The sequence below is a fragment of the Aquila chrysaetos genome, chromosome 20, assembly GCF_900496995.4.
Source record: "Aquila chrysaetos chrysaetos chromosome 20, bAquChr1.4, whole genome shotgun sequence".
Taxonomy (NCBI): Eukaryota; Metazoa; Chordata; class Aves; order Accipitriformes; family Accipitridae; genus Aquila; species Aquila chrysaetos.
The window spans coordinates 20,304,685-20,332,528 of NC_044023.1; the positions used below are offsets into that span (position 1 = coordinate 20,304,685).

Genomic DNA, 27,844 nt, shown 5'->3' on the forward strand with positions numbered 1-27,844 from the left:
ATCTACAGGCTTTCCGCTGCAGAGCAGAAGCACACTGCTTGCCTGTTAGCACAAAAAAAAAAAAAAAAAAAAAAAAAAAAAGAGATGTCTCGCTACCCCCTGCCCCCTGCCTCGAGGGCACGAGGAATCGTGTCCTTCCAGTGCCGGTATGCCCTTGGCTTTGCCCAGAAATCGCTACGTAGCTGCTCAAGGCATTCTCCCAGCACCTGGTCTCCTGCACTTTTCGCTCCTTCGCCTTTTGACTTTGAAGGCAAGGTTGTGGAAAATACTGGTGGAGCTCAACAGCACCCTGCCCTCAGCCACCTCTAATCCTGGACAATCCAGGCACGCGCGCTCCGGCGGGCAGTACATCATGTACAACTGCTGGAGTGTCACCAGCGAGGACGAGGCAAGCGGCCGCTATGGCCACTCACCCATGAAATGTAAATTTAATGTAACTATTTGCAATGTAAAGTGCTTTGCACTTTGAGAAATACGCTATTATTTGTGCCTTTTATTGGAGAGAGGGGGAAAAATATATTCAGAAACAGTCTCTTGTGCACGTTCACTTCTTCCTGCATCCAGAGTTATGGAGTTTATATTGAAATTTAGCAGCTGTGGGATACACGGACCAACAGTGCCATCACCACTAAATCATCTCTTATTTAGCTAATGCCCTTCATCGCTCGCACTCTCCTGCAAAAGCTACATATGGAATAGAAAAGGACCTGCCAGGCTTACAACAGACTGGTCAAAAAAATTCCACCTCCATTCAGTTCCTCCAAAATGCACTGTCCTAATAATATCAACAATGTCTTTATAAATATTTCAGGACTAGTGGGTTTATTCTTAGGCAATAATAACGTTTTCCCAAGAGTCTTTTTTGTTTGTTTGTTTTCATTCACCTTACCAACAGTGTCCACCTCAAAACAGTTAAATCAATTGCGAAGGAATAAATGCAAATACATTAAAGAACATCTAATCCACTATTGCCGCAATTACAATGTATTATTCTATTTAAAATTACGACAAAGACTTCTTAACTTTCTAGTCTCACACTACATATTAAGGAGCTGTCTTTTTTTTAACTGTACATCTGTAGATATTAACAAAGCAAGAAAAAAAAAAAGGGCTTGCAAATACAAGTATTTAAATTATTTCAAAATAATGTGGGGTTTTTGCCATCTCCTGACTTTTAAATGCATCTTTCTCTCACTTTCAGGTCAACATCATAAATTATGAGTTTCGCAGCCAAGGAATTGGAGCCCCTGGTAACTCAGGAATTAATAGACTGGGGGGGAAGCAGTTGAGAAAAAAACATTATTGTTAGAAGTAATGCAAGGAAAGGTCTTTATAAATGTTACTCTGTATTCACAGACTCAAGAGGAAATGCCTCCAGTAAATCCCTGCAGAAGACGGTTTAAGCAGAGCTTTCACATCACATTGCTATGGGCTATTAACGCTCATGCAATCAATTAGCTGAGTGCATGAGAGAAGCGATAACTTCGTTGCTCCTCAAGGATGTGGCCACCTCCTTGGTATTCAATCGAACGAAAAGACTTGAGCCTGGCACGAGGCAGCTGACCTGCTCTGAAACGCTAACGTACATCCACAGCGGGTGGTAGGGCTTCGGCTGGAAGAACTGGGCACATCCATGCCCCCTCGCCTCGTCTAGGCAACGTGACATCCCTTGTTTCTGCTTAGATTTAACAAGTTAACTATTGCAAGCTAGTTACATCCTTATAAATTTCCCCCCACAAAAGAATATACTTTTGCCAGTGAAGCCAAATTATGAAAGACCATGTGGCGTGACCTAGAAGACGGCACGACCGCTTGTTGATTTCTTTTCTTTCTTTGGTTCAAAATAAATTAATTGTTTATATTGTATTTTTTTGACCTGCAAGTCAAAGACTTGTTTTGCTCCAGAAAATGCGAGTGACTGCCTGGCCAGGCTTAAACTGGTGACAAGATTAGTCAATGGAGGTGACAAGTGCCTTAACAGCCTCAGATGCTTGGTAAGGAATGTCCCTGCACCAAACCATAACCTTTCACTAAAAGTTGGGCGTGTTAAACGCTGCAGCAGAGTATCTGGTATCCCGGTATGAGAGCAAACACGCGTCACCTCAGGGTGACACCGTCCCTCATCAGAAACCGTGGCAGGCGGCCACAAGGGACATTTGTCAAGCAGCCCTGCCGAGACACCCCACAGCCCTCGTCCCTCACCCAGGTGAGCTGGGCTTACCTACTGGGATCAACCTGGTGACACAGAAAGTTGAAGATTGATGGGGGTGAACAAGATCTTCATCATTCAGTGAGATAACAAGAGGCAGAGATAAATACTTCTGCAGGCTGCATGGCTGGGAGGAGTGGTTGTACCTCGCGATTCATTAGGTTTCCAGAAAGCTTCGTTTGCTGTCATTAAGTGCTACGCTAACGGGACTGAGTGGTTTTCCAGTGACTTGACTCCAGGAGGCACAGCAAAACTCACATCAAGCACTTCTTTAAGCCACAGCCTTAGCAATGACTAATATCAAAAACCTGGGGAAAGAGAGAAATGCGGGTCAATAAAAGCTATAAGGGTGGTTCTGCAATCAATTTGCTGCGCCGCAAAGGACAGACAGCAGTAGGAAGGCAGGCAACCCGGAGCAAAGGCATCCCAAAGCCTTACTGCAAGAGCTGCCGTGGTTCTCGCGTGGGAAAACAAGCACGCGTAGCACTGCGTGCAGCGGAGAATTATTATGGAAGACTTGATCGTTTTCTGTCTTACATCAGTGTAAATCGGGAGCGCCCACGGGGTTACTAAGCTAAAGCCTAAAGTAACAACTAAAAGTTGTTTGCCAGATTGTGCCGAACTCCTCCCAAGCGTGAGGACGTTGGCCCCAGGTCCCGTCCCAGGGTGCGGAGAGGACACGTTTGCATCTGCCGGCAGCGATGGACTCGGGGGGAGCCTGCTCATGGCCGTACCTGCGCCCCTCGCCACTAAGCCGGCCATAAACCTCACCCGCTTACCTTCACCCCCCCCAATAATACACCCAGTGCCTTCCAGCAGACCCAGTTTGTGGAGGGACTGGAGGATTCAGACATCCAGCGCTCACGTAGGAACCTGCAAGCGTCCGTGGCAGCTGTCCCCGAGGAGGACCGCGGGCAGTTTAGGCACCGGTGACCGGGCTCGGCCTCGGGTCCCCTCGCCCCACAGACACGGCTGCCACGAGACCTGGGGCCGGTGGGTCCCATTGCATCGATCATCCCCCCCGCAAGGTTCTGCCGCTTTTACGCGCCGCTTTCCTTCTCATTTAGCGTACACAGTGAAACGGGTTAAAACCTAAACCTATTTATAATAATTATTCTGGAGGTTGTCTACAGATAATGTAGAAAATAACGCTGGATTTGGAAAAAAAAATCCCTTTTAGCTTTAATTAAAGCATTTCAAAGCCACTAGAAGGTTATTTACAGGGTGCGTAAATGTAACTGGAGGGGAGGCAGAGTCAAGGGAGTTCAAAGGGTGTCTGTGAAAAGAAAAAAGCCACTGCGTTATTGACACCGCTTCCTGCTTTCTCACACTCAACAACCTTCTTAAAACAAACTAGAGGAAACAACAGCAACAACAACAACAAAAAAAAAGCTACTGAGAGCTATTTGAGATTAAATAATACTTTTTGACAGCTGGTAGGAAAAGGCCTGGTCCTGCATTCATGCTTCCAATAGCATGCTGCTCCGTTCCCTTACTTGCATTGTAGAAGCATCCGAAAGCCCAGAGGGAGCCACGGGTCAGGGCTGGCAGGGGGACGGGGACGGCAAGGGGACGGCACCTGTGGGAAGAGCTGAGCCCTGACCTGCAGCATCAACGGGCTGGGGCGACAGCAAGATGCTCCCACGAGGTTCTCCCTTGCACCGTAATCCTCCGGCACTGCCTATGGCTCATGCCTGGGGGATTTTTGTAGGACAAGTGGGTTTCGTTTCCTCAGACGGAGGTCACCAGTCTCCATCTCATGAGGACCCCAACTATTTTGAGGTGCAGCTCTGGCCCCCCCGCCACAGTCGGTGCCACTGGACTTTGGTGGGAGACGGCACCAGCTGCTGGGGGCTGCCCATGCAGACTCAGATCAAGACACCTGGGGGTTTTCCTGACAGAAACATGGCTTTGGGCAAAAATAAAATCATGTAATGCCCTCGTTTCCTCAGGGCTTTGGAGCATCCATAGGCTGAACAGGGCTAAGAGGGAGGCTGAGGTCTGCCCTGCAGCTCCCAACTTCTCCAAGGAGCAACAGCATCTTCCAGCTCCTGCTCCCTGGCCGTGCCCGGCCCTCAGGAAAGCCACCCCCACGCACCCACAGAAAACCCTCAGACTTCTCCTTCAGCAGGCTCACCCGCAAATCCATCCATAGCATTCTCCTTGGTTTCCAAACCCAGCGCCTCACCCCTTTCTTCTGGCCTGTCTGGGGAATGGCCCCTTTCTCCTGCAGTGCCCAGTATAGACAGTCCTCCCCAGGCTTGGGTTTCCCATTCAACCCTCCTTAGCATCCCCACCCCACTGCCCCTGCAAATATCGGGCACGTTCGTCAGACATGAAGTGATACATATATTCCAACCCATTCATTTCCCCATGAAAGAACAACAATAAGCAGCACAGAATTAAAAATTGCTAAAGCAAGTCACACACGGCACCTTATAAAAGATGAACTGCCTGCCGTCCACTCTCCCCAAAAGGCAATGAAGCAGAAATTAAGGATGTGCAATTTTGCCATATTAACTTTGAGATTTTGTGCACTACAGAAGCCATCAGCAAGCAAGGAGGAGAGACGACAAGCACGAGCTGGCTGGGCATCTCCTGCTCAGAGCAGCAAAAGAAACTACAGCTTCTGGAGGTCTTTGCACATGCAGAGAAGCCACTCTGCAGATAGTCCCACAGACTGGCAATCGCACTTCTGCATCAGGACCTCTCCTGTAATTGCAGCTCGTTAGATGTGTACCCAGTGGTCTTTAGTAGTTCAAAAATGTGATGGAAAAGAAAAAAAAAAAAAACAAAACTGGCAGGTGGCTTGAAAACTGAGAGAACATGCACTAAGAAAAGTCTGCAAATGCATGAGCATATTAGAGGTGTGTATTTGGCTGGCAAGAAGCCTGCATGGGGTTGTAAGAAATGTTCTCCATCCTAGCAGTAAGAAAAAAAAAAAAACCTGAAAAGTGATAGAGGAGGAAGAGACAGTTAAATTCCTTGCAAGAACCAGGGTGGGGAGGGGGGCACGCTTGGATAAGGACACAGGATTACATCCCACCTGTTCGTCCAGCTCCAAGAGGGAATCAGAGGCAGGTGCCCCCGCTGTATCCCGAGCTCCCACCTGGAAACCTGCACTAGTCCTCCAGAGGTGACCTTCCTGCTTCCAGCAATTTGCACCGAGTGTTAATGAAGCCGAGGGGATTTGAAGCACGGGTTAGGAAAGCTTCACAAACACCTACCCTTTAAAATGCTTTCTCTTCTTCATCTTTTGCTATTCTCTTAAAAAAAAAAAAAAAAATCAAAATACATTACACATTAGATTACTAAATGAACAGAAAGCCTCAGGGCCTGGGAGCCCATATTCTAAATGAGGAAATCACAGCTGCCAAGGCCGGCCAGGACCAGTCCGTTAGCCTCAGGCTTTCCTAACGAGCGCTAACAACACTGCCAGGGTATACAACAGCAGCTGAGTTTTGGGGCCTGGATCTCAGCCCCCCATCTTGCACAGTTTGGGGAAGAGGTATCTTTGAGCGGTGGGGGAGGAGAGTTTGCAATGCGCTTCACCGAGCGGTGCGGCTCGGAGATGAGCGATGCTGGGTGGAAACAACAGGCTACAAAGGTGCTTTCCTATTTTAAAAAATCAGCATGCTGCAGGAAAGCCATGGGTTCAGCTGGCTGCTTCCCTTCTGTTTCAGGAGAGCCAGCCAGTGTATCGGATATTCATTCATTTTGGGCTAACTATCTTTTCCATTTCTGAACAGCTTCAATTTTCTTGATGTCTCGGGGAATGGTTTATGAGGAAATAGAGCCTTGAGGGCAGACAGATGGAGAAAAATCTCCCTTCTCACCAAATTGATCACTATAATCTTTCATCTGCTCAGCGCAGACCCGGCCTGCCGGCATTCGGAGGTGCCACAGCTCTACTGGCGGAGCAGCCCGTCCGGCTGCGTGCTGCCTGCCGGTGCCGGTGCCGCTCGCTGCTTCCCCAGACCGAGACCTGGGAGGAGGATGGACGGCACAAACCCAAACCGTTTCACGTGACGGAAGGAAGAGGAAAGGAGATGGGGGGGATTCAGATCCAAGGTCCCGCTCCGGTGCTGAGCAGCCTCAGGGCTTGCCCACAGACAGGACTCGCACCGATTTAATTGCTGCCCTTGCCCCCTCTCTCTGCTGTCCGGTGGCATAAAGGAACTTCACGTCACTACTGCTAATAATGAGGAAGAGAAACCTGCCGTCCTTATTATGAAACGCTTGTATAGCAATATATCCATACCGTGGGCTGTAACCAAAACTGTAATGGCAGCAGCAGCGAGACACTGTGGGATCTCCAGTGTTGGCGGAGCTCAAGAAGGGGTTAAATAAACAGCTGCTGGGAATGATTTTGACACAGATCTACCTGCCCGAGGGCAGGAAAACAAACCTCGCAAGCTCTGTTCCCTTCCCCTGTTCCCTGGTGCAATGACTTTATGGGTACAGTTTTCTGTCCCCAGTCCTGGAAGGTTCTGGGGATGATGAAAGTGTGACCAGCTCAAGCCGGCCACTGATGCACCAGTGGTAGAAACCATCTTCCCTCAAAGAGCAACCTCGGTTAGCTGGCACTGAGCAAAATAAATACGTAGAAGGGAACACACAAGGACAATCATGAGACACAAAATTTGACCAGGTCTGTAGGGAAGACAGCTGAGCTTATAGATACCAGCCTCCACACGACATAGTTCAAGTGCCTGCACCAAGATGCTCCAGGTGGAGCCGAGGTGACTCTTGACCGTCACCTTTCTGGTCCTGAGACAGTTTCTCAATCCTCCTCCTCCCCGGGGCTCGCTTTTCACTTCCAGGCTGTCCGAGCTGCAGCCAGCTAACCCCCGGCGACCAGCGTGACAGGACATTTGCCCAGCCACGGGGAGGTTTCTTGCCAGGGTCCCCATCGGCAGAAGTTAGTGCAGACCTGGGGCGAACGTATTCGTAGGAGACCTGTCGGGTGACACAGGCTCTGAGCAAACACCCAGCGGAGCCGTCCCGACAGCTCGTCCCCCCCGTGCCCTTCTCTCCTTTGGCTTGAGTCACTCCCATGACTCTCAATTAACATTTAAGGTTTCACTGAATAGCCGGCTGATTTATTTTCTTTCTCGGTCTGGTAATTTATGGAAATATATTCTTAAAAATCAAACAAAATGCACTTTACTAATAGATGGGCCGTTCTCTGACATTTCACAGAGTAAATGAGCATTTTGTGCCCAGTGGCATGTTATCCCATGACTGAACCCCTATAAAGGGCTTCAAAAATATCTATTAGCCAAGCTCATTAGTTTAAATATCATTAAAATAAATTATATTTCTCTACACATAGGCCTCAAAGTGAATACTACTCTCAGTGGTTACAGGTCAAACATTCATTTACTCTAAGGACTCTTTGCGCTGAAAATAGAAAGGGTGTTAAAATTAGTTTACACAACTGCAGCAGTACAGAAGAGTCCTGGTACAGAAATGGATCTGCCCATGCCTCATTACTCAGTTTAAAAGCATTAATGTTGAATATGCAGAATTTATGACAGATTTTCTTTTCCGTAAGAGCCAACTTTGAAGTTTCCTGCTGGTTCTGCGAACATTAAAAAGATCTTTACCTTAATTGTACTGCTTTTTAGATTTATTCATGTATCCATTTAACCTGAGACCCGTTTTAAGGGAATACTTTAAGGTGGATTTATTTTGATGTAGCTCAATTTCTCACGTTTCTGGTTTCAGTTTGGGGGGGGGGGGGAGGCTGGTTTGTTTGTTTTTCCATTGCTCACGCCAAAAAAATGAAACAAAAGTAGCCCCATCTCCACACAAACTGCACAGACTCAATTAGGCTGATTTAAACCACTCCCCGCTACCCAGGACTGATTTACTGCCCTCTGCTAAGCCGCCGCGCCGCCGCCGCAGAGGAACTCCTCGCACGTCCCGCTGTGCCCTGACGCTCCCCCGTCTCCACCAGCAGCTTTCCCTCGTGGTCCTGCTGCTCGTCCCAGCCCTCGCCCCGAGCCAGGACGCGGCGACGGGCTCGCTGGCGGCCGGCCGAGTCGCCCTCCTCGCACAACGAAGGGCGCGAACGAGGCACGTGCGTACGGGGATACCTGGAGACGGTCACAGCAACAGGCGGCGTACCTTCAAATCAGAGCCTGCATAACTGCACCGCCTACCTGACTGCTCAACCCATAAACCAGTTATTTTGGAACAGCAGAGATGTGGCTGTTGATTTATGTTTTCATTGTTGTTGGCTTTGCTGAGGCCGGGCTGCCACAAGGGAGCATTTCCTTCTCTTTCTTGTCATACCTCACCAGCAGAGTTGTTTCCAAAACTCTGAATAGTTGCATTTTTGTTGGAATATGGAAGTTAATAGGATGCAGTTAATAGGATTAATAGGATCGCTAATGATGTAACTGAGGTGCGTGTGGTTGTACAGAGGTCACGCAACCCTTTCTCTGCTCTATTCGACCCCTCTACCATGGGTGATACAAGGGAGAGGAAATCTAGGGTGGTTCCAACGTCCCTGCACTGAATTTGCAGAACTAATAGTTACCGATGAATAATAGTGTCAAGGCAGAGTGCACACGGCAACCCACAAAGTGATTTTCACAGCCCTGTCCCAGCAGGCCCCTAACAGTCTGAAGCAACGAGGACCTTCGGCCAGGTGTTTTCTATGTCTCGAAAGAAAACCCTCCCAAAATGCCACACTACCCGAAGCGGGCAGTTATACCTCCAGCAGGTACCTGCACACCAGACCTGCAGCTGCCGTAACGCAAATTAGACAGCAGGCAGTTCTGAAATCTGGATCTCAGTCATCTCTGGAGTGAAAAAGTACATGTTATTACAAAAGCAATTTGTATGTTGCTATTCTCAAAGCATCACATGAGTTGTACTTTCCTTGTTAGCAGCACCTTGAGAACATTACTGCCAATGGAACAGAAATCCAGCATTAAGGTCCCCCTGTTAGGGCTATGACAGATTGCAGGGAGAAACAATGCGGTGATTGAGGACCTGGACTAATCACGCCAATTGATATAAATTACCATGTCAGCTATACCGTTGCCGCAGTCTGCAGGTTTACACCTCATTAAGCTTCCAAGTGCCAAATGAATCAACAGGGTTCAGCAGAACCATTCTTAATTAATTGTTGTAGCAACAGGGAAAAAGTAACGGAAGAAGAGAATCAGAACTTGCAGCGAAGACGGGCGGGTTTGCACAAACTGAAACTGCTTTTCCGATTTAGCATTTGAGATTAAAGACGCCCACATACTAATCTCAGCCAGCAAATAACTGCCAGGGGCTGCTTTTGGACTAGGGTGGAGTGAAAATATAGGCTGGCTACTTGGAAAAGTTTTTCGTTGAGTTCTTCGGTTTGTTTTGCATAGCTCTTCGGGCCTCAACGTTTTGGTGCCTGTGAAGTCTCCCAGATTTGATTTCCCACCCCACCTGCAGCGGGCAGAGGCCACTGCTGGGCACCTCAGCATCTCTTGGAGCCGAGGGAAATTTGCAGTTCAGCAGCTTATTTTTAAGTCTAAGCCAAACCCGTCCATTTTTTCCTATGTTCCCCAAAGCAAGATGCAAAACTTAACGGTGAGGGAGGAGGCCAGGAAAGCTGCGGTCTCACCTCTGGCAGAGCTCCCAGCCTCTTGCGCTATTGAATCTGCCGTGCCAGGCTGCTGTAAGGACACAGGTCAAGCTCGGGGGACAAAACATCAGCAGCCACAACCGAGTTTGAAAAGCAAAGGACTCTCCTGCCCCTCACCTGGGCTCGATGCCCTTGTCCTCGCAGGCGGCTCTCCTCCAGCGCACGGCAGAAAGTCTCGTCAAAGCCTGGAAGACCTGGAGCTCAGGGCGTGCTGCGGCAAACACCAGCAAAGCCCGCGGGACCGCAGCATCTCCCGCGGCTGAACGCACAGCCAGCCTCCGCAAGACGCTTTGCTTCGACGCCTTTTTGCTGCATCTTTAGGATGGATTAAGCGCAGCCCCTGTGCTCCGTCGCAGGCGGCAAACGCGCGCCGTGCCTGCCCGCACAGCCCCGTGGCTGGGGTGCTCTCCCGAGCAGGAGCAAGGTCTCCAGACCGTCAGGACTGGCAGCAGATTTGGGTGCAGGCAGCAGGCAGGCAGCTGGGCAGCATCCAGCTCACCAGAGCAGGGTTACACCATCACGCCAGCACGCTCACGGACCAAACCCAGCCGGGACTCCAGCGTGCGCAGCTCGCGCTCTCCAGGGGAGTTTTGTCTATCTTCGTCTCCCTGGCGTTCACATCTGCTTACCGCGCAGCTTATAATTGCTTGTGTAATGCGATGGTCAGTTTAGCGCTCAAACCACATTTCCAGCGTTGAATGTCTACAGGTACTTACGTTTTCCCCATCGCTGTCAGTCATCCAGCCCATTTTCCCTAATCTGTAAAACATCCATCTCATATTTATATCACAGTGGGGCTTTGACAGCTACAGCTTGTAGCTGTCACTGTTCTCCAACGTTCAGGCCTAGTTACACTAGATCATCCAGTCACTCTATAGCATCGATTAACCTGTAATTTAAGTAATTTGTAAGTAAAATGTAAGTTTAAGACAAAAATAGATTTAGAACACAGATTTCACCTCTTCCATGCTTTTAACTGGGGAGCACCACTGCGTGGCAGGGATGTGTTACTATTCCCATTTTAAGGGAAGCGAGGTGCCGGGAGCATAAGGGAGGTGCCCGTGGTTACTCAAGAAAACAGCAGCAGAGTAACGAGCCAAAATTACCCGTCGCCCATCCCGCATCCTCCTCCTCCTCCTCCTCAACCCCTTTTTTTTCTTCTTTTGTGCCTGGGGTTGGATCCAGTGGAAATATCTGGCCAATTTCAGGGAACTCAGGGCTGTATTAAAATAACATTAGCAGCCAGGAAAACCCGATACTGCAACTCTAGACCTTTTTGCAGGGCCTGGTTAGGTCAGAGGCCCCCGGGGAAGGCAGACGTCGATCCCCGAACCGAGGCAACACGCTTGCAGCTCGGTGCTCCCAGCGCAACGCCTCCTGCGTTCCCATGTGCGCGAACACGTGCGTCAGGGTCTGTATCACATTATCAATGAAATATCTTCCCATGACTTGCCAAAAATCCAAGAAATTCTTTTAAAAGACTGGTCTGGGACTTCACCCGCTTCCTCAGATTCATTCGAATCATACCTCCTACCAACCTAATACATTGTTATTTACTTTGTCTTTTCCCCATATAAATCTATACAAAATTAATAAAGCTCACCATTCGTAAACAAGAATGACCTTAAACAATATTTCTAAGCCTCAGAATTCCTGTTCTAGTAACTATGAGAATAAAAAAAAAATTTGCAGTTTGGTTTTGATAAAGTTTGGGCCAAAAATATTTATTTACATTATAGATATTTTGTTCTCTTACATTTATTACTGCAATTAATGCAATAACATTTCCAGATTTGTTTTATTTTAAGGGATTTAAGGTGCAAATTGGAGGATTAGCAATCCAAACAGAATAGCAGGAACAGAAATAGGCTTCCAAGCCCATTTATAAACGGCTAATTGCCAAAGAGTCTCCCTTAACAGCGTTCTGCAGCAAAACAAGCGAGGAGCCCAACACTGGAAGGCAGGTTCTTGTGTGGAAAGTCACTTCACACCTCAATTACAGCTTCTGCCAGCCACTTCAGATCTGAAGTATGATGTTTTCTCTAGTGAGAGGATACCATTAGTGCAAGGAGCAGTTAGCACTGAGGCTGCGAACCATGCAGCACCCAGGGAAATCACCTTGCAGGGGGAACTCAGACTTTTGGTTTTAGCCACTTTGAAAAGCAAATTGATTAAAACACACACACACGCTTCCTTTGCCGCCTGTGCCAGATATTCATTGAGACCCCATCAGCTTTGCAGTTAGTAAGAAAAGTGTGATTTCAGGCTTTTCATTAGGGTCATTAAGAGCGTGGTATTAAGGTTCCACAAGCTTATTGTTTCAGCAATATAGAATAGGTTCAGGAAAGACATATCACTGTAATTATTCATAACTCAAATCCTTAAGGATTTGAGAGCATAATCACGTTAACATCAGTATCTTCTTGGAATAAAGATTTTTCCCAATTTTTACACAGTACTATTCCACTTACTCTCAGAGACCCTACATACCCTCCACTACCGTGACCGATGAAGTCTGCTGTCGGCTATCTGAAGACAAAAGGGAACTTTCCGCCGGCGCCCCACACCAAGTCCTTGCCTAATACTTCGGATCACAGAGGAATGACTGGAGCGCTGCCAGGCACCTCGGTTTAGTTTCATAGCTCTCGTAGATGATCCTCACAACTCTGACTTTGGTACAGCCTGCTGCATCACCGCGGATGAAGCCGTGATCCTTCCCACGGCGAGCTCCCAGGCACACCACCGTTTCTGCTCCTGCCCCTTCGCCTCTGCCGTTTCCCAAAGCAGCAGGCACGGCGTTGCTTTGCAGGCCTGAGCAGGGCACAGGTACCGCAGAGTCTAGAAGAAAAGCACATTAAGTGTTATAACTTACACCAGGTCTCAGGGAGAGGCAATTTCAGCTCATTCATTTACCCCAGCTATAGGGACCAGGCACAAACAGACCGGTCACGCAGGACAAGGGAAGATGATTGGAAGGATGGACCAAAATCTCAACTTTCTATTGCACTCTTGGTTATGGGATCATTTCAGACAATTTAATTCCTAAATTAGTGACAGGACTAGCAACTCCTGAGTAACCTGCCAGGTACAGCAAAGTTAGGATATATCACATGGATACAACCAAACCTGCACAGATGCACACTGTGCGTAACTCCTTGCAGCACTGTTCCAAAGCGCAGAGGCACACAAAAAAGTGCTAAGGCAATTTAAAACACAAAAGGATACACACCACGACTTAAACTTTGATAAGTCTTCCCCCTTCCTTCCAAGTGCATTATTCCCAGGACATTATAGTCCCTGCGCATCACTCGTTACGATGGCACGCAACACATTCTGGCCATTTTTTATTCCTCAGATATTTTCCAGTCGGACGAACAGACAAACTGATCTGATGAGTTACCCGCTTCCAGTTGTTAGCAGCCTAGCAGAAATCAGCAGGAGAGCGAGCAACATGTTACTCTATTGCCGCTATTGATCCACCAGCGATCCTGAAAGTGTGAAAGGGAGAAGCAGCTGTGGAGGCATTAAGCTACTTGTCCAGGACAGCAAACACTGAAAAGCAATGACAGCTCATCCCCGTGCTCTGCCTGGCACTCCCCACTCCGGCTCCGATGGTCCTGAGCAACTTCTTCCTAAATCCACAGTACAAAGTATTGCACTTGCTTTTTAGAATATCATCACTGACACCCAGATTTGCAGGCTCAGATGCTTTGACCTTGTCTGCTTTTACACTTGTACATTCAGATTTTAAAATTAATCATCTAATTCCAGATAACTGCTTTTAAATTTGGCCGAATGGGGCATGAATCTTGCTGAATGAGAAACACGGGTCCCTATAGTGAAATAGATTAAGCACTGCTACACTCCCCATTTTGTTTCGAGACTTCAGTTGCAATTGCCTGCTCTAATTTGAGATGGGAAGTCTCGCTATAGGGTAATTAAGCGCGCAACGAGCTCGGGAGAGCTGCCTGCCAGCACCTGGCAGTGGGATTCCCCTTCCAGAGGCACCTGCACTAAATGGTAATTCCTTCCCTCCATTTCCCACTTCACTCCCCGATGCTTCTCCCGGCAGCTCGGAGGAACAGATGGAGCAATCACCCTCCTCCTCTCCACAGAACGGACCCCTGCTGCTACCCAGCGCCTTATGCAGTTGTAATACACATAATTAGGCAAATCAATGGACAATGCAGCATATTAGAGAAGGAGGAGTTACATCAAGGCAAAACATGAATCCCAATTTATTTACCGCAGGAAATGGGATATTTCTGCATAATTGCCAAAAATTGCGGACACGAGACGAAAAGTAATTACAGCCCTGGCAAGTAGGGTGCTGCAATCAGGTCACTACCTGGACTGTTTGGAGTACAGCTGAGGGGAGTTTGTTCTCATCTTGATATGCAGTTGATTTATGCCTTAAACATCTCATTACCATTTATGAGTTATACTCCCAAATCTCTCACACATCCATAATCAGAGAATGATGCTTACTGCCATTCACCCTCCCACCGACTCCAGACCGAAAAGCACAACTGAAGGTTGCAAAATCCTTGTTGCCAGCAGCAGCCCTCCCTGCCCTTCATGGAAAGGCAAAGCTTGCATGGCAGAGGCCAAGCACACACAGCTGCTGTCTCCTGACAAAACCGGCTGCTGAACTTTCTCCTCCCGTCGCTCCCCAGGCACGGTTTTGTTTAAGGTCAATGCTGGCTCCGTCCTCCCTGCCCAGCAGCTTCTCTCCTCTCCTTCTTCAGCCCCTGCAGCTCCCACCCTGCAAAAGGCAGGAGATGGTGCGGTCTCACCGTATCCGAGTGGCAGAACAGAGGCATGGGAAATAAAATATATCGACCTAAAGAGCAGGCGTGCTGCCAGCAAGTGCCCTGCGAACGGGCGAGGCGATGAGGGGAGGGATGTACGGAGATGGGACCTCCAAGAGCAAGTTAGCAGACGAGAAGGGGGGTTCTGCGCTGGAAGCGGGGTCGTGCACGGAGAAGAATGGTGCAAGCCAAATCACTGATGAGAGTGAGAGAGGCTATTACATTTCTGGGCTCTTCAAAGGTGATCTGCCTGCCAAGAGGAACCACCAGGGATCTGTTTCCCATGCTAGAAACAGTCTCGCACACGCACAGTGGGTTTTATCCTGGTTTACTGACTCGAAGCAAGGTTACGCTCAGGGATCGCCTGAGAACAGGACCTTTGCAGAAGACAACCACCAAAGTATTGTTCAAGTGGTGATGAGACCTCAGAGATCCCCCTGAGCAGAGGGCTAAGAGGTCTGTTCTACAGAGGTATAGATACACAGTGGAACAGAGAGCCAAGCCTTCAGACACAACCTTTTGTGGTTTTTTGTTTGTTTGTTTGTTTTTACGAGGTTTCTGGCATCTAATTTTGGCCAGGTTTGCCTAGTTTTCAGGGATTTAGAGGAGCAGTGATTCCACCTGGTGTGGGTGAGAACCGCAGCTCCCACAGCACCGATAGCCTTGAGTCAGACACTCGGATACCGATACACAGAAAGATATTTAAGAATACATCAGAAATTGTAGATTCTAGCCTCTAGGCCTTGCTCAGCCCAAGTCAGTAGCAGAGGAAGAAGTCTCCGCTATCAGATTTGAGCTTTATTCCTTTTTACTATATTTCTGCATTCTTTTTCCAAAGTCTGGATCTTCCCGAGTCAGGCCCAGTACCTCTGTGAAACCAGGGAAAATGATTTGCAAAGTCACTCAGGACATCAACAGCGAAGAGAGGGACTGGCCACTGAGCTCCTGGGGTTACTGGTTAGTGAGGTTACCACCTGGCTGACCTTGCTAGTTTATAAACCTGAAACTTTCTGTTCTTTTCCATGCTAATCACTAAACAGCAGTACCCGACTAAAGGAAGCTTCTCCCACAGAAATGACCGGCTGTCGGGTCAGAGCTGTCCTTTGTGGAGCTCTGCCAACATCTTAGTCCTCACCTAAGGGACACAGCTTTAGTTCTTGTCCTCAAGCATCCTCCAAAACGCCGCCAACTGCGCTCAATTGCATTGTGGCTTCTGAGTATGAGAAAAGGTTTAACGAAATGCAAACCAACATTACCAAATGCATTTCAGATACAATCTAAGTCGGGTCTCCAAATGCAGTACTTGTGAAAATGGTACTCTTGCTTCTCCAAAACCTAATATAAAAATAGTATGATTTATGGGTACCACAATACTACATACCCAAATTTATTGTGTCAATGCAAAATCATGCCTCACACATGCCCACATAACCACAGGCTGCAGCCCACTTACCACTAAAAAGGAGAGAAACAGATCCACGACAGGCTCAGAAGATACTTTAAAATTAGTGACTTGCGAAGACAACTGACACCAATACCATTTGTTTGTATGCTATAAAGGTGTAAATATCATCCACTGCTGAAACATTTAAGAAAAGTCTGCAAGTTCACTTCAGACATTTCCCTGGGTGCTGCACCCTGCTCACCCTAGAGACCCCCGGGGTGGGGGTACTGTATTTGCTCTGCGTGTAAACGCTCAAGTACGACCATAGCAATTCCATATTCATTTTGTTCTCCCAGCTTATCTTCTCACAGCTCTGGAGTGCATTCTTCCTTATCTTGGAGACAAATGGCCTCCATGGAGAGCTCTAAACAGCAGAGCTATTTATCTGTTTGACATGTGTTTCCCTGTTTGTTTTCTCCAGCCTTGAGACAGTCAGCTTAGGCTTTGACAATATTCAGCTGTGTCAACGGCAGAGGGTTGCCTGGCCCCTTCACTCCAGTGCTATGAATCAATTTCTTTGCCATGTTTGTCATTTACTGTAGTAAATCAAGTCTAATCGATGCTTTCTTCTTTTGATATAGAGCAAGGCCTTTACAAAACTTTTCAGAAAGCTGGCTGGAATTAAAAAAAGATGGGGGTGGGGAAAGAAATCAATTATTTAATCAATTCAGCACTGATTTTTTCTTTGGGGAAAGAAATGAAAAGGTGGCAATGTCCTGTGGGTGACACTGTCCCCATGGACAAGGACAAAAAAAAGTTTTGTTTCTCTACTGATTGTTTCCAGTATTTCACCTGTTGCTTTTAACACCTTATTCTTAAAGCACTACGTGAACCTGTGTCTCCCTGTCTAACGTGACTTCATCTCCTTTCAGAGCCAAATCCTGAATGCAAAGGACTCCCCCCCTCCACACACACACACACCGTGTTGCCCCCGTAGTCCTGCCAAGCAGCAGAGCCAAGGCTTGAGAGCACCAGATTTGCCTTTGTTCTCATTTACCAAGGCTCTGTTACACTCAGGCAGCTCAAGACAGCAGGGCTACCACATACGCAGAAGGAGGGCCTGCAGATCCCTCTCCTGCTATCCCTGGCAAGATCAGCACTGCAGGCAGCAGCCAGGATGGAGAACAGACTCTCCCGGGGCCTCAGGCAAGAATCCAGGCTGCTGCCATTCTCTTCCTCGGGAAGATCAGCTTTCTGCAAGGACAGCTCACAAACATCTCTGCAAAGATGTGGGGCTGGGAATGAGACCTTACCTTCGCTTGGGTCTGGGTAAGAACGGAGGTCGGTGCTGTCCCAACAACAGTCTACTGCGGCAGCGAAGCATCAGGACGTTAACCGGAGCCATTTTCCCACGGCCACCTTAGTCGACTTCAGGGAAGCTCTGCACCACTCCCACAAAATAAGGTCAGGACAAAATGCTCTACTTAGCCTAAATCTCCGATACAAAGTTAACCGATTAACAGCAAGACATTGAACAAATTATATTTCTAACTCCATTTAATCTCTTCCCCAGAACGCTCTGCACACCTCAGACAACCGCTTTCCCCTCCTCCAGCAAAATGCCACAGCTCTTCCCCTCTCAGGCTTAGCTCATATTCAAACTTATTTTCAGTAGGGATTTTGTCCAGACACTGCAGTTCTTTTCTCTTCTGACTGATTACGATGATGAGCAACAAATGCCTTAAAACAAAGTATTGGCTGTAGTACAAATAAGCTTGGGTGGATGGGAGGGGAGGGCACTAGAAACAAGGAGAATTTTGAAACCAACAAAATGGACTACAAATGTATTGAGTTCCTCATATGTCAACCAATTTCCAGCCTGGAAAACCTGCATAAGAACAATTCCTATGGATTCATCCAAATAGCTCCTCTACATAAATTTGACTTCTTATTGGAGTTCATGCACTTCTTTCAGAACTCACAGCAGCTTATAGGATTGAGGGGTCGGGGTGGTGGTGGGGTTTAGGGTTTTTTTTGTTTTTCCCAAGTGTTTGTGGTTCATGGATTCGGCAATCCTCAGTTTTGGCTAAACAATGTTACAGAGCTCCACTTTTCTAAAAGAAGCATCTCCGTGTTCTTTCTGGAGAAGCAAGGCTTCTCTTTCATACAGACATTGCTCATCCTGATCACTCTGGGTGTGCTGGATAATGCAGCCACACGTGAAATTTTATCACCCAATGTGGAAAAAACTTCTCACCCCACCACTACAAAGGTCACATAAATTTGCTATCAATCAATATATAACAGTCACAATTTGTTATCAGCTTCACAACCAGTAAACATAAGAGTTTTGCAAAAAGGCAATGATGAACATCAACATTGGACAAAAAGGGGAAGAAACGTGGTAACGGGCCTCAGGGTACAGCACACCACAGCACATTTCCCCAAGTGCAGACGTGTGGAGGAATAGCAGGACAGAAGCAGAAGGAACGACAGCACACCGCAGACCTGCGGGAAGTGAGCAGGCACCAGTATGTTTTCAGAGGCAGAAACAGAGCTCAACCACGCAGGGTCTCAAAGGTGAGGACATCAGTGACATCAAAGTTATCTGGGAGTTAACACCTGTGTACGTGCCATGTTCTCATCTGGCATTTATTGTGGCATCACACTGTACAGACACTGCAGATATTTACACCCAAACTGGATTCACGCAGACAGATGGAAAAGGCTCACGAATAGCATTAAGAAACCATGCTTTTAGGCACTCAGAGGAAAGAACAAAAAGATTAACTAAACAGGTCCTCACTCCAGAAGAGGCAGCAAGGCCCTGCAAGTAAGTAGAGTAAGTAGGTCTGTTGGAAAAAGAGAAACATTCTCCTCTGCCACAAAATGGGAGAATGGAGATGAAGAAAAAAAAGTGGGGTGGGGAAGAGCTGAAGACATGGGGTACGACAAATACCTATCAATTTTCACAATGAGTATTTCCTAATTCAGCCTCCTCCAGCCCATGTTCAATTGAAGGAAGTTTCAGAGTTCGTGCCTGTAATTTGGGGAGAGAGGGAGTAGGGTTACTTTTTTTTTTTTCTTAAGCGTATTTCTTCTCTCTCAGACATATGCTGCATAATTGCAGCTACAGTGTAGATTTTATTGCTAGCATTTAGAAGAGTAAGTACTCACTGACATGCAAGATGGGAAAGGTTCCTCCCCTGGGGAACAGAACACAGAGACTGATTAAGCAACCGGTAGGTATTTAAGAACATAAGAAATATTGGCAGATCAGTGTTACGCTTCTTACTGAACAGGAGTCAGCACATGAACAGAGCTAGCCTGCTGATTTCCAGCAGGGTGTAGCATTGGTGAAGAGTAAGTCTTTAAGCTTAGTATTTTTATACACTTTTTAATAGTAAAAAGGTTAAAAAGTAATCATGGCTTGCTCCTCCAGAGGCATGAATGAGGTTTTGTCAGACTGCTGAACCAAACCTGGTGGTCCATGTCCCATCCCGCCTCCCTCCCAAACCCTTTTGTAGAGATTGAATAGCAGCATATAATTTGCAGTAGCCACCTGATTTCAAGAACCTATCTACAGTTAACAGAAATTAGCACAAAATATATTGACTGATTGTATTATTTTAACGTTATAAAGACAAAAAGGAGCAAATGAGTTGGCCAAAGCTATGTGACAGACAAAGCCAGGTCTAGACAGCAAAGGTTTGCTTTCAGTTGTATACTCAAGATCGCTGTACCACGTTGTTTCTTCATTTTGGTTAACGTTATTGTGGCGATATTAAGAGCATATGCAGAAAAAAGTAAGAAATAATTAGCATTTCTGTTCTTTAAAAAGCAACAGTAGTCTCCACATGTGGAAACATTTCAAAAACAGCACAAAAGAATAAATATGTGACAAAACTGCTGAAATAACTTACGTAAGAACTGCAGAAATACAAGCTATAACCCTTCTATCCTGTACTGATGACAAAGCAAATGCCTTTATTTTGTACAAAAAATAGAAAATATTTATATATTTTAAAATAATTTGTCAGCATTATTTAGACTTTTAAAGTTATAACCATTATTTTTGAAGTGGTTAGCTACAAAGCATTTTAAAACTTTAAAAAAATGCAGCAAAATGTCATAAACAAGTTTATACAAACATACGGAGGATATTTTTCAAGTAAATCCCAACAGCTAAAAATAACTAAAATGATGCTACAACTCATTTCAGTTGTATTTGATTAAGACATCATTCTACTACCGAATAAGCTTAATGAAAACTGTTTCTAGAAGTTTACTGACATTACACATTCACACATGCAGAGATTGAATCTGAGACTCTGTTGAATAAGAGAAGAAAAATAAAAATCTAACTATAAGGGTATCTATCATACAGTCGTATCAATTCTTTTCAAAGCACTCTTGTCCTCCAAACTGTCAACACAACAAAGAATAAAAATATCAACTTCTTTCTGCAGCTCAGGATAGCCTTGGGAACACCTCATTATAGCAATGAGCTGTGTTGCTAGTGGGTCACACCATGTTCTAACACGGTCCTTTAGTCTTCATCTTCATTTATGCTGCGAAGAAAAAGCAATGGGTTTGTCTCTGAAGACACCTCCAAGAAATTTCCCTTCCCAGTAGTATCTTTTGAAAATCTGTCAGGCTCAGATACACAGTTTTCTTCTTGTTGTTGTAAAATGCAGCTTGCAGTAGCCAATCCTTCAGGCTGTTCTGAAAGTCTAATTGCAGTGTGCATTTGCTTTTCTAATTCTTCTATCAATTTTCCAGGAAGAGTCGGAGATTGAAAAGAAACCTTTGATTTTTCATCACTAACCTCAAACGTCGAAGTGTTTGTGCCATGCCTTAATCCATTACAGTCAATAAGTGGAGCTGTCCTCTCCTCTTGAAGCATGCCTTGTAAAGAATTTATTTTCCCATCTTCACTGGTTGAGGACTCTCGCTCATCTGAATCAGAGCCTTCTGTCTCAGATGATGAAGTACCGCTTGATTCTTCAGAGTCACTTGTCTCCGACTCAGAGGAAGGCAGCTGTTGCCTGGAAACTGTGCCAGCAGCTTTTAACATGCTCTCTTCCTCTTGTACCAGCACTGCTGCTGCTTCCAGCTCTTCTAGTTCAAATCCTATGTGGGACTTAGCTAGTGTGGTTTTCTGCAAGGATTCAGAGAGCACAGCCAACTTTTTTGACCTATAACAAAGAACAAGATATATTATTTAACTTTACAAACAGAACTCCCATTTGATAATGAGAACACAAACCTTAAACATTTCTACTATTCACTTGGTTTGCAAACAACTTTCTTCTTCAATTATAAGTGTAAAAGTAGATGCTATGGGGAAAAAAAAATTCAAAAGTATTCATAATTACTATTGTTTTGGGTAACTTTTCCCACAAGGCTAGAAAATATCCTACTGAGAGTCTTCGGTGACACTTTCAGAAAAGATACTGCTTTGATGTTTCAGCAGTGCACAGTAAGGGAAAACAGATTTCAGAACAAACCTTTCCAGGATTGCTGTCTTCAGCAGTGAACTCTGCAGTATATGGCTTGCTGGATTAAGTTTATATGCAGCAAAATCATTCTGTTTTACCACCCTCCCAGATATGCCTGTTAAATGCAGATGAACCGACAGAACACAGCTGATCAGGTCCATCTCAGTGATATATTCTCCTCCTTTCACAGCTAGCTTGGTGCACCCATGATAGCAGGAGACGTTCAATACTCTGTGTGTAGATGTGCTTTACCTTTCACTTGTAACTCAGCTGAAATATAATTCAACAGAAGTATCAGGACCATTTAGATAAACACCTCTAATAAAGCAGGCATGCTATGTCAGCTTCAAATCTTTGGTACAGCCATATTCATTTCCTCAAGTGTTTTGAACTCAGCACATGCTCTACCAGAAAAGTGCATCATGGATCTATTTATAAATAGAGACCAAAAACATAAGAGTGCGCCTTGAAATGGGGGGGTAGGGGGGTGGCAGAGGGCAAAACGGGTATAAAATAACAAACATACATCCTGTTTCTTGTTGTAGAGTTTTGCCTCAGACTATCAATCAACTTTTCACCACTTCCTGCAACAGCAGGTCTACTATAAATCCTGCAGTAACTGACTGGGTTTCATTTCCTCTGCCAAACCTGCTAACCTGCAAGGCATGACACACTGACACTGGAGCAAGTAGCTGATAATGTAATACATGACTCCTGCGAGGCAAAAGTTAAAGTGCTTGTTCTCTCAGTTGAATGATTTTAAAGATCTTTATATTCTATTTCCCAGGGGGCATAATTACTCAGTATAACATAGATGCTTCCATTTTTTTTTTTCTCCTAAAGGAATTGTATTTAAAAGTGGGGGAAGGGAAATTCAATGTAGCTTCTTACATGTTTTACACAGAGACAGCGCACCATTTAAAAGCTGAACTTGGAATAAAACGTACTAAACATCCTTAGTTCAACCCATAGACTAGAAAACTAAGAAATAAGTGTTTTCCAGAAGTAACTGAAGCAATAAAGAACAATTTATATTCCTATGATTTTTAAATCTAAAGCTAAGAATTAAATCACATTATCCTAGCAGCCTCCACTATGAAAACGGATACCAAATTTTAAAAAGCTGCTTACTTAACACTATTCTAATTTTTTCTTTTTGGAGATATATGTCCATTTTATTTTTGTCACGAACTTGGATTTTTCTTGAAAAGTTATGGAGGATTTGAGAAACTGCCAACCTAACTGGGAACAAAGACCAGTTCCAGCAGTTACCCTGCTTCATAGGTAAAAAGAAAGAAAAAGAAGCCAAGTGATACACAGAAAGGTTCATGAAGCCTTGCAGGTAGGTGGCAACAGAATAACTGGCTTGCACGGAAATCTGCTTCCTGGACACACTGGTGAGAAGCTGGTTTATATCCTGAGTCACAAGAGTTTATATCCCTTTCAGAAAGCATTCTGCTTTGCTTTTGAAACAGCCTCTTTCCTTCCTTCTAACTATACATATGTATGTGTGTGCATGTGCCCCCTTCCCGTGTGAGAGTTGTTAATAATATGAAGGTACAATCCTTTTTCCTGTCCTACTGCCTACTGTCCGCAAGAATACAACGAGCTCCAAAAGCTAAATGTGCCTTGTGACAGAGAACACTGTCTTGTACCCATTTTATATGTAGTTCCTTTCAATTTCATTGACAGCCACAAGCAACTAACTGTAGGCACAACAATTTCCTCTGGTGATACATCTTCAGCTCCAGCTACCTCAGTCTCACCTACCTGTTTTACTACTGCCTTTATAGATAGAAAATCAATTTTGAAAGTCCTCTTTGTCCTCACATCTCTTCTATCACATCTGCCACTTTGTTTCCTAATCCTATATGTATTTTTTGGCTTTTCCCTATTTCCACTGTTCTAATTTTTCATGCGTATTTTTCCTGCTGGATACTCTCAGTCCTTGAAATCACTCCCTTAAAATCCTCTCCTCCTCTTTCACTATTCTCTTATAATGCAGTTAACACATTAGATACAGAACCATGTCACATAACTGAATCGAGTATTAAGGAGACGTATGGTATCATGTACTCTTTGGCATTAATAAATACTTCACTGTGCTCCAGATTACTTAATGCCAAGTGTTAAGGAAGAAAATACACAGTGGTACACTCATTTGACTCAACACGCATTGTGTTACTAAATTAGATATAGACTACTGACAGATACAAAATGGCCTCTTTAAAGCAGCAAGTGTTTGGTCACTCTATACACAAATGCATTTTTATCAATGAGTTCCAAAAGAATGAATGAAAAAGGCAGTGCCTGACAGCTACAAACATCCATCCTACTGGACAACTGTAAAACTGCAAAAGGCATTCTTAGTCTGAAAACCTTGGGTTAATTCCTTCTGCGTGATCAAAATACACTACAAAATAATGACAATAACTGATTTCATAAAACAACTGTGGCTTCAAGTTTCACATTTAGTCCTTTTTCCCAAAAGTTTTGATAGAACTACTGAGAAAGGACATGCTTTTTATCTTTACAAAGAATTACAAGAAAAAAAGTCATTGATTAAACAGCTCGCTCTTCCCTTCTAACAGTAACAGCACAAATGGATACTCTGCTTGGATAAGTAAATGCCTGCAAAAGGCCAGCAATTCCATCTATCCTCGTAACCTCTTCAACTGCCTTACTTCAGCTCTCACACAGTGGTCCCATGGAGCAGTGTGATTGCCAACACCACGCACAAGGACACAGCCCATGAACTACCAACCAGCACGTTTCAGGAAAGGGGAAGGGGTGCAGACTCCATACAGACCTGCACAACCTTCTTTCTCTCTGCGCCATCTATGCCCCAAAGATCATGTTAGGCCAACCACAATAGGAATCTTCTAATAAATCATTAAAAACCCTAGAAGATTATTTTACTATTTTTTTTTGAGCTCTTAGCCACATCAGGTATTTGATATAAACAGCATGCAAAAAGTCTCTTTTCAGTTACTCAGATTTCTTAGTAGGCTAAATGTTTCTTCCCAACTTTCACTCTGGTCATCAAGTCTCTTCCAGAAAAAAAACAATGGACAGCCTACAGAGCTCGACATTTCAATATGAGAAATGAACTCAAAACTGTCACACTCTTGACAAATTTATACATAAAAGCAGAAAACTCCACTCTCCCAACTTTCCAAACTTCCATTAAAAGAAAAAAAAAAAAACAACAAAAAACCCAGCACTTGAAGAATAGCTTCCCCCCCCTCCCCCTGTGCAAGGGACTAACAGAATTACAGTTAGCTATCAGTCCATCTTGTTTAAGGCAATTATCTAATTTCAAGGAGAACTAAGTTTCAGCAGTGCATTTCACATCAGCCTTAAGAAAAGGTGGCAGCACTGCCTGGACAAAAAATAAGGCAAACAGCATAAAAATCAGAGCATAGAAATGCTTTCAGTGGGAGACCGTGGGTGTCTGAGTTAATGATTTTCCTAGCTGAAAGATAAGCAACAATTCAGGAAACAAAAATGAGACACCAGAAATGAGATATCATGTATTAGAGACTTGCAGTAAACAGGTCCTGCTGTTTCCAAAATCTTTTGAGTAGTGTTTTAGAGATTAGACAGCAAATACTTTAATTTTTCAAGTATGATTAATGGAATCGCATGATTACTTTACGACATGCTCATTCAGTATGCACATTTGCGGTAATGATATCTTATTATTATGGTAATAACATTCTTACATAAACATGCATAATAGGCTTTAAAGGTGCTACACATGATAATTATTAGTTATCAAGATGTCAGTTGCTTAAGGAAAATGTTTAATTACAGGTTAAATTGATCAGATGCATGTTTTGTTTAATGTATAGCTTTGAGGAACAGATAACAACAGAGGCATCTCAGGTCTTGTCCATGTAGTCCAGAATTAAAATTTCAAGACAGAACTACTGTAATCCTTGTCTAGGCAGCAGGAGAGTTTCTCCATGTGCTAGAAGAAAAAAATCTTGTTCCACAGATCTCAAATTATAAAAGAGTAAAACTGGGGTGAAAAGAACAAAGAATCAAAGGAGATTTAGCAAATAAAGGGAGATGGGTAAAACAAGGGGGGGGGGGGGGGGGGGAGGATTATGGCAACAGGAAAAGGAAATCATTACAGGTTTACCGCAAAGCCCACCTGTGGCAGCATGAAGAGAAGTGATGGTGATGGGGACCGACTGCAGCGCTGAGACACAAGCAGCAGCCGGGGTGGGAGGGAAACATGACACAATTTCTCCAGTTCTACCTTCTGTTCCAAGGAGTAAAGAGGGCACTAGGATCTGATGAATCAAGACAGCTGTTATCTCCAGAACACAGAGCTATGAGAAAAACGTCTCAAAGAAGACATACATTAGGGATTTGATTGTTTCCAAGGAAGATTTAACATAAGCTGGAAGGAAAGACAAAATTCAACCTAGCCACAGAAAGTAAAAAATAAATGCAGGACTTGTGGGATACATCCAGCCACAAAATCCTCTACTATGCTTCTGTATAAAATGTCCATCACTCAGAAATAGCACTAACAAAAGGAAAATGTTTAAAGAAAAAGTGTTAACGGGCCAGGCCTTTCCATCTGCCTGGTACTTGCCTTACATCCAATCCTCTTGCTTTAGCAGTTTAGTTATGTTAAAAAAAAAATCCAAACAACTCAAAGAGAACTTAAAAATATGAAAATCAGCATTCTGCTCCTCATTCTGTATGGCGGGTGGCACTGCATACTCGATCACGGCATGGGAGTTACATATCTAAAACACTGTACAGAGTATTTGCAAACATGGGAGTAAATAGTCAAACTGGCAGCACAGCCTTTCAAAGCAGGAGTCAGTAACATTTCACCATGGAATGAAAAGTGACTTTTCTTACACAGGCACAAGCTCTAGCTTGCTTTTGTTTTTGTAAACAATAGAAGGATTGTTTCTACCGCCTCATAAGTTTGGCTTTGCATTTCACAAACATCCACTTTTCTGAAGTACACAGTGTAAACTAGGTGTAAGACATGGCAAAACACAACAGAACTTTCTTATTATCTACCCCAGCTCAATCACAACCAAGTCAGCATACAGTGCACAAGTGCTGTCATGACAGATTGAGCTATTCGTGCCCAAGCAGAACACAACAGCAACAAAGCATGGGAACCTGTGTATCAAAAACATTGACAACAGCTTTGGTTAGCAGCCTAGTATTTGAATGTGACCTAACTGGTCTTGGAACCAAGCTGGAACCTAACTAATCTTGGAACCAACTAAAATCTCGTTACATTACGTTGTTGAAGTGTGGTTAGGGCCTATTCACTGTGTTACAAAGGGAATCGGTCCTCCATGCTAGCAGTGCTCTAACTTGGCTCTACAGGGCTGACAAGCCCTGTTTTAAACATAAACCACTTTACATTAATTATCTTTAAGCCTTACAGGCAAGATAAACAAGTCTCAAAGAAACAGTACATATTTCAAGTGCAGACGTGCCTTTGCAGTGTCGTAGGTTCCACCAAATACGAAAATGGGCCTGTCTCATTGCCGAGCAGCCATCCCCTGGTAGGCCTACAATTCCTTGAGATGCATTCAAATACAAACTAGCAGCATGCTGTGCCAGTCAGCAGGGCTGACAAATATAAAAAGGGCAGTTATTTAACTTACCTCCACTCAGCAGGAGGTCAGAACACATAGGATCCAACAGTAAAGCTGTTGCGTTAAGCAAAAGGCTTTCTGTCTGCTGGATCACAAGGTATTCCCAACTGCCTTAATTTTATACATTTACTGTATGAGAAGCTACCAAGTTTAAGGAGAAAGTGTCAGTCTATATGTAAACTACGTTTCTCAGCAAGGCCTGGCAAAACTCAGACTTATGAGAGAAAGTTTCATAGACACCCTCTTTCTTAGATAAAACAGGTAAGATAACAAGCAATACAACCAGCCATGAGTAACTTTAAATGTGTTCCAAATTATATACCTGGCAGCATTGCTTACAATTTCCCACAATTATTCTTTTAGCCAGAGGCATCGTAAGTATTAAGACAATTCTAGAGTTAATATTAACTCAGACATCACCAGATATTATTGAAAGTAAAGCCTCAGCAGTTCAGATGCAGAGGACGTGTGAATTTAGTATCTTCAAGACTTTGAAATGTCAGTTAAACTATAAGGGATAATGAAATTTTCTGCCTTCCCAACAAGACTGGTTGAGGACAGGCTCAATAGGGTGTAACTGATGTTTCTGCATGGACTGTCACTGGTGAACAAAAGGGCACCTGCAAAAGGGCCAGACTCCCCAGACCCTTCAGAT

At 44.8% G+C, this 27,844-nt stretch overlaps 1 protein-coding gene across 5 annotated transcripts in view; it reads right to left on the bottom strand.

The window, feature by feature from the left end:
- Positions 1 to 19,274: 19,274 nt before the first annotated feature.
- The window catches only part of SHQ1 (SHQ1, H/ACA ribonucleoprotein assembly factor), a 56,171-nt gene continuing 47,601 nt past the window's right edge, over positions 19,275 to 27,844 (bottom strand). For all 5 annotated transcript variants that reach the window (XM_029995876.2, XM_029995879.2, XM_029995880.2 and 2 more), the window contains exon 12: positions 19,275 to 21,241. In XM_029995876.2, the coding sequence (XP_029851736.1) occupies positions 20,593 to 21,241 (649 nt within the window). In that variant the 3' untranslated portion in view covers positions 19,275 to 20,592. The remainder of the gene's footprint in view (positions 21,242 to 27,844) is intronic.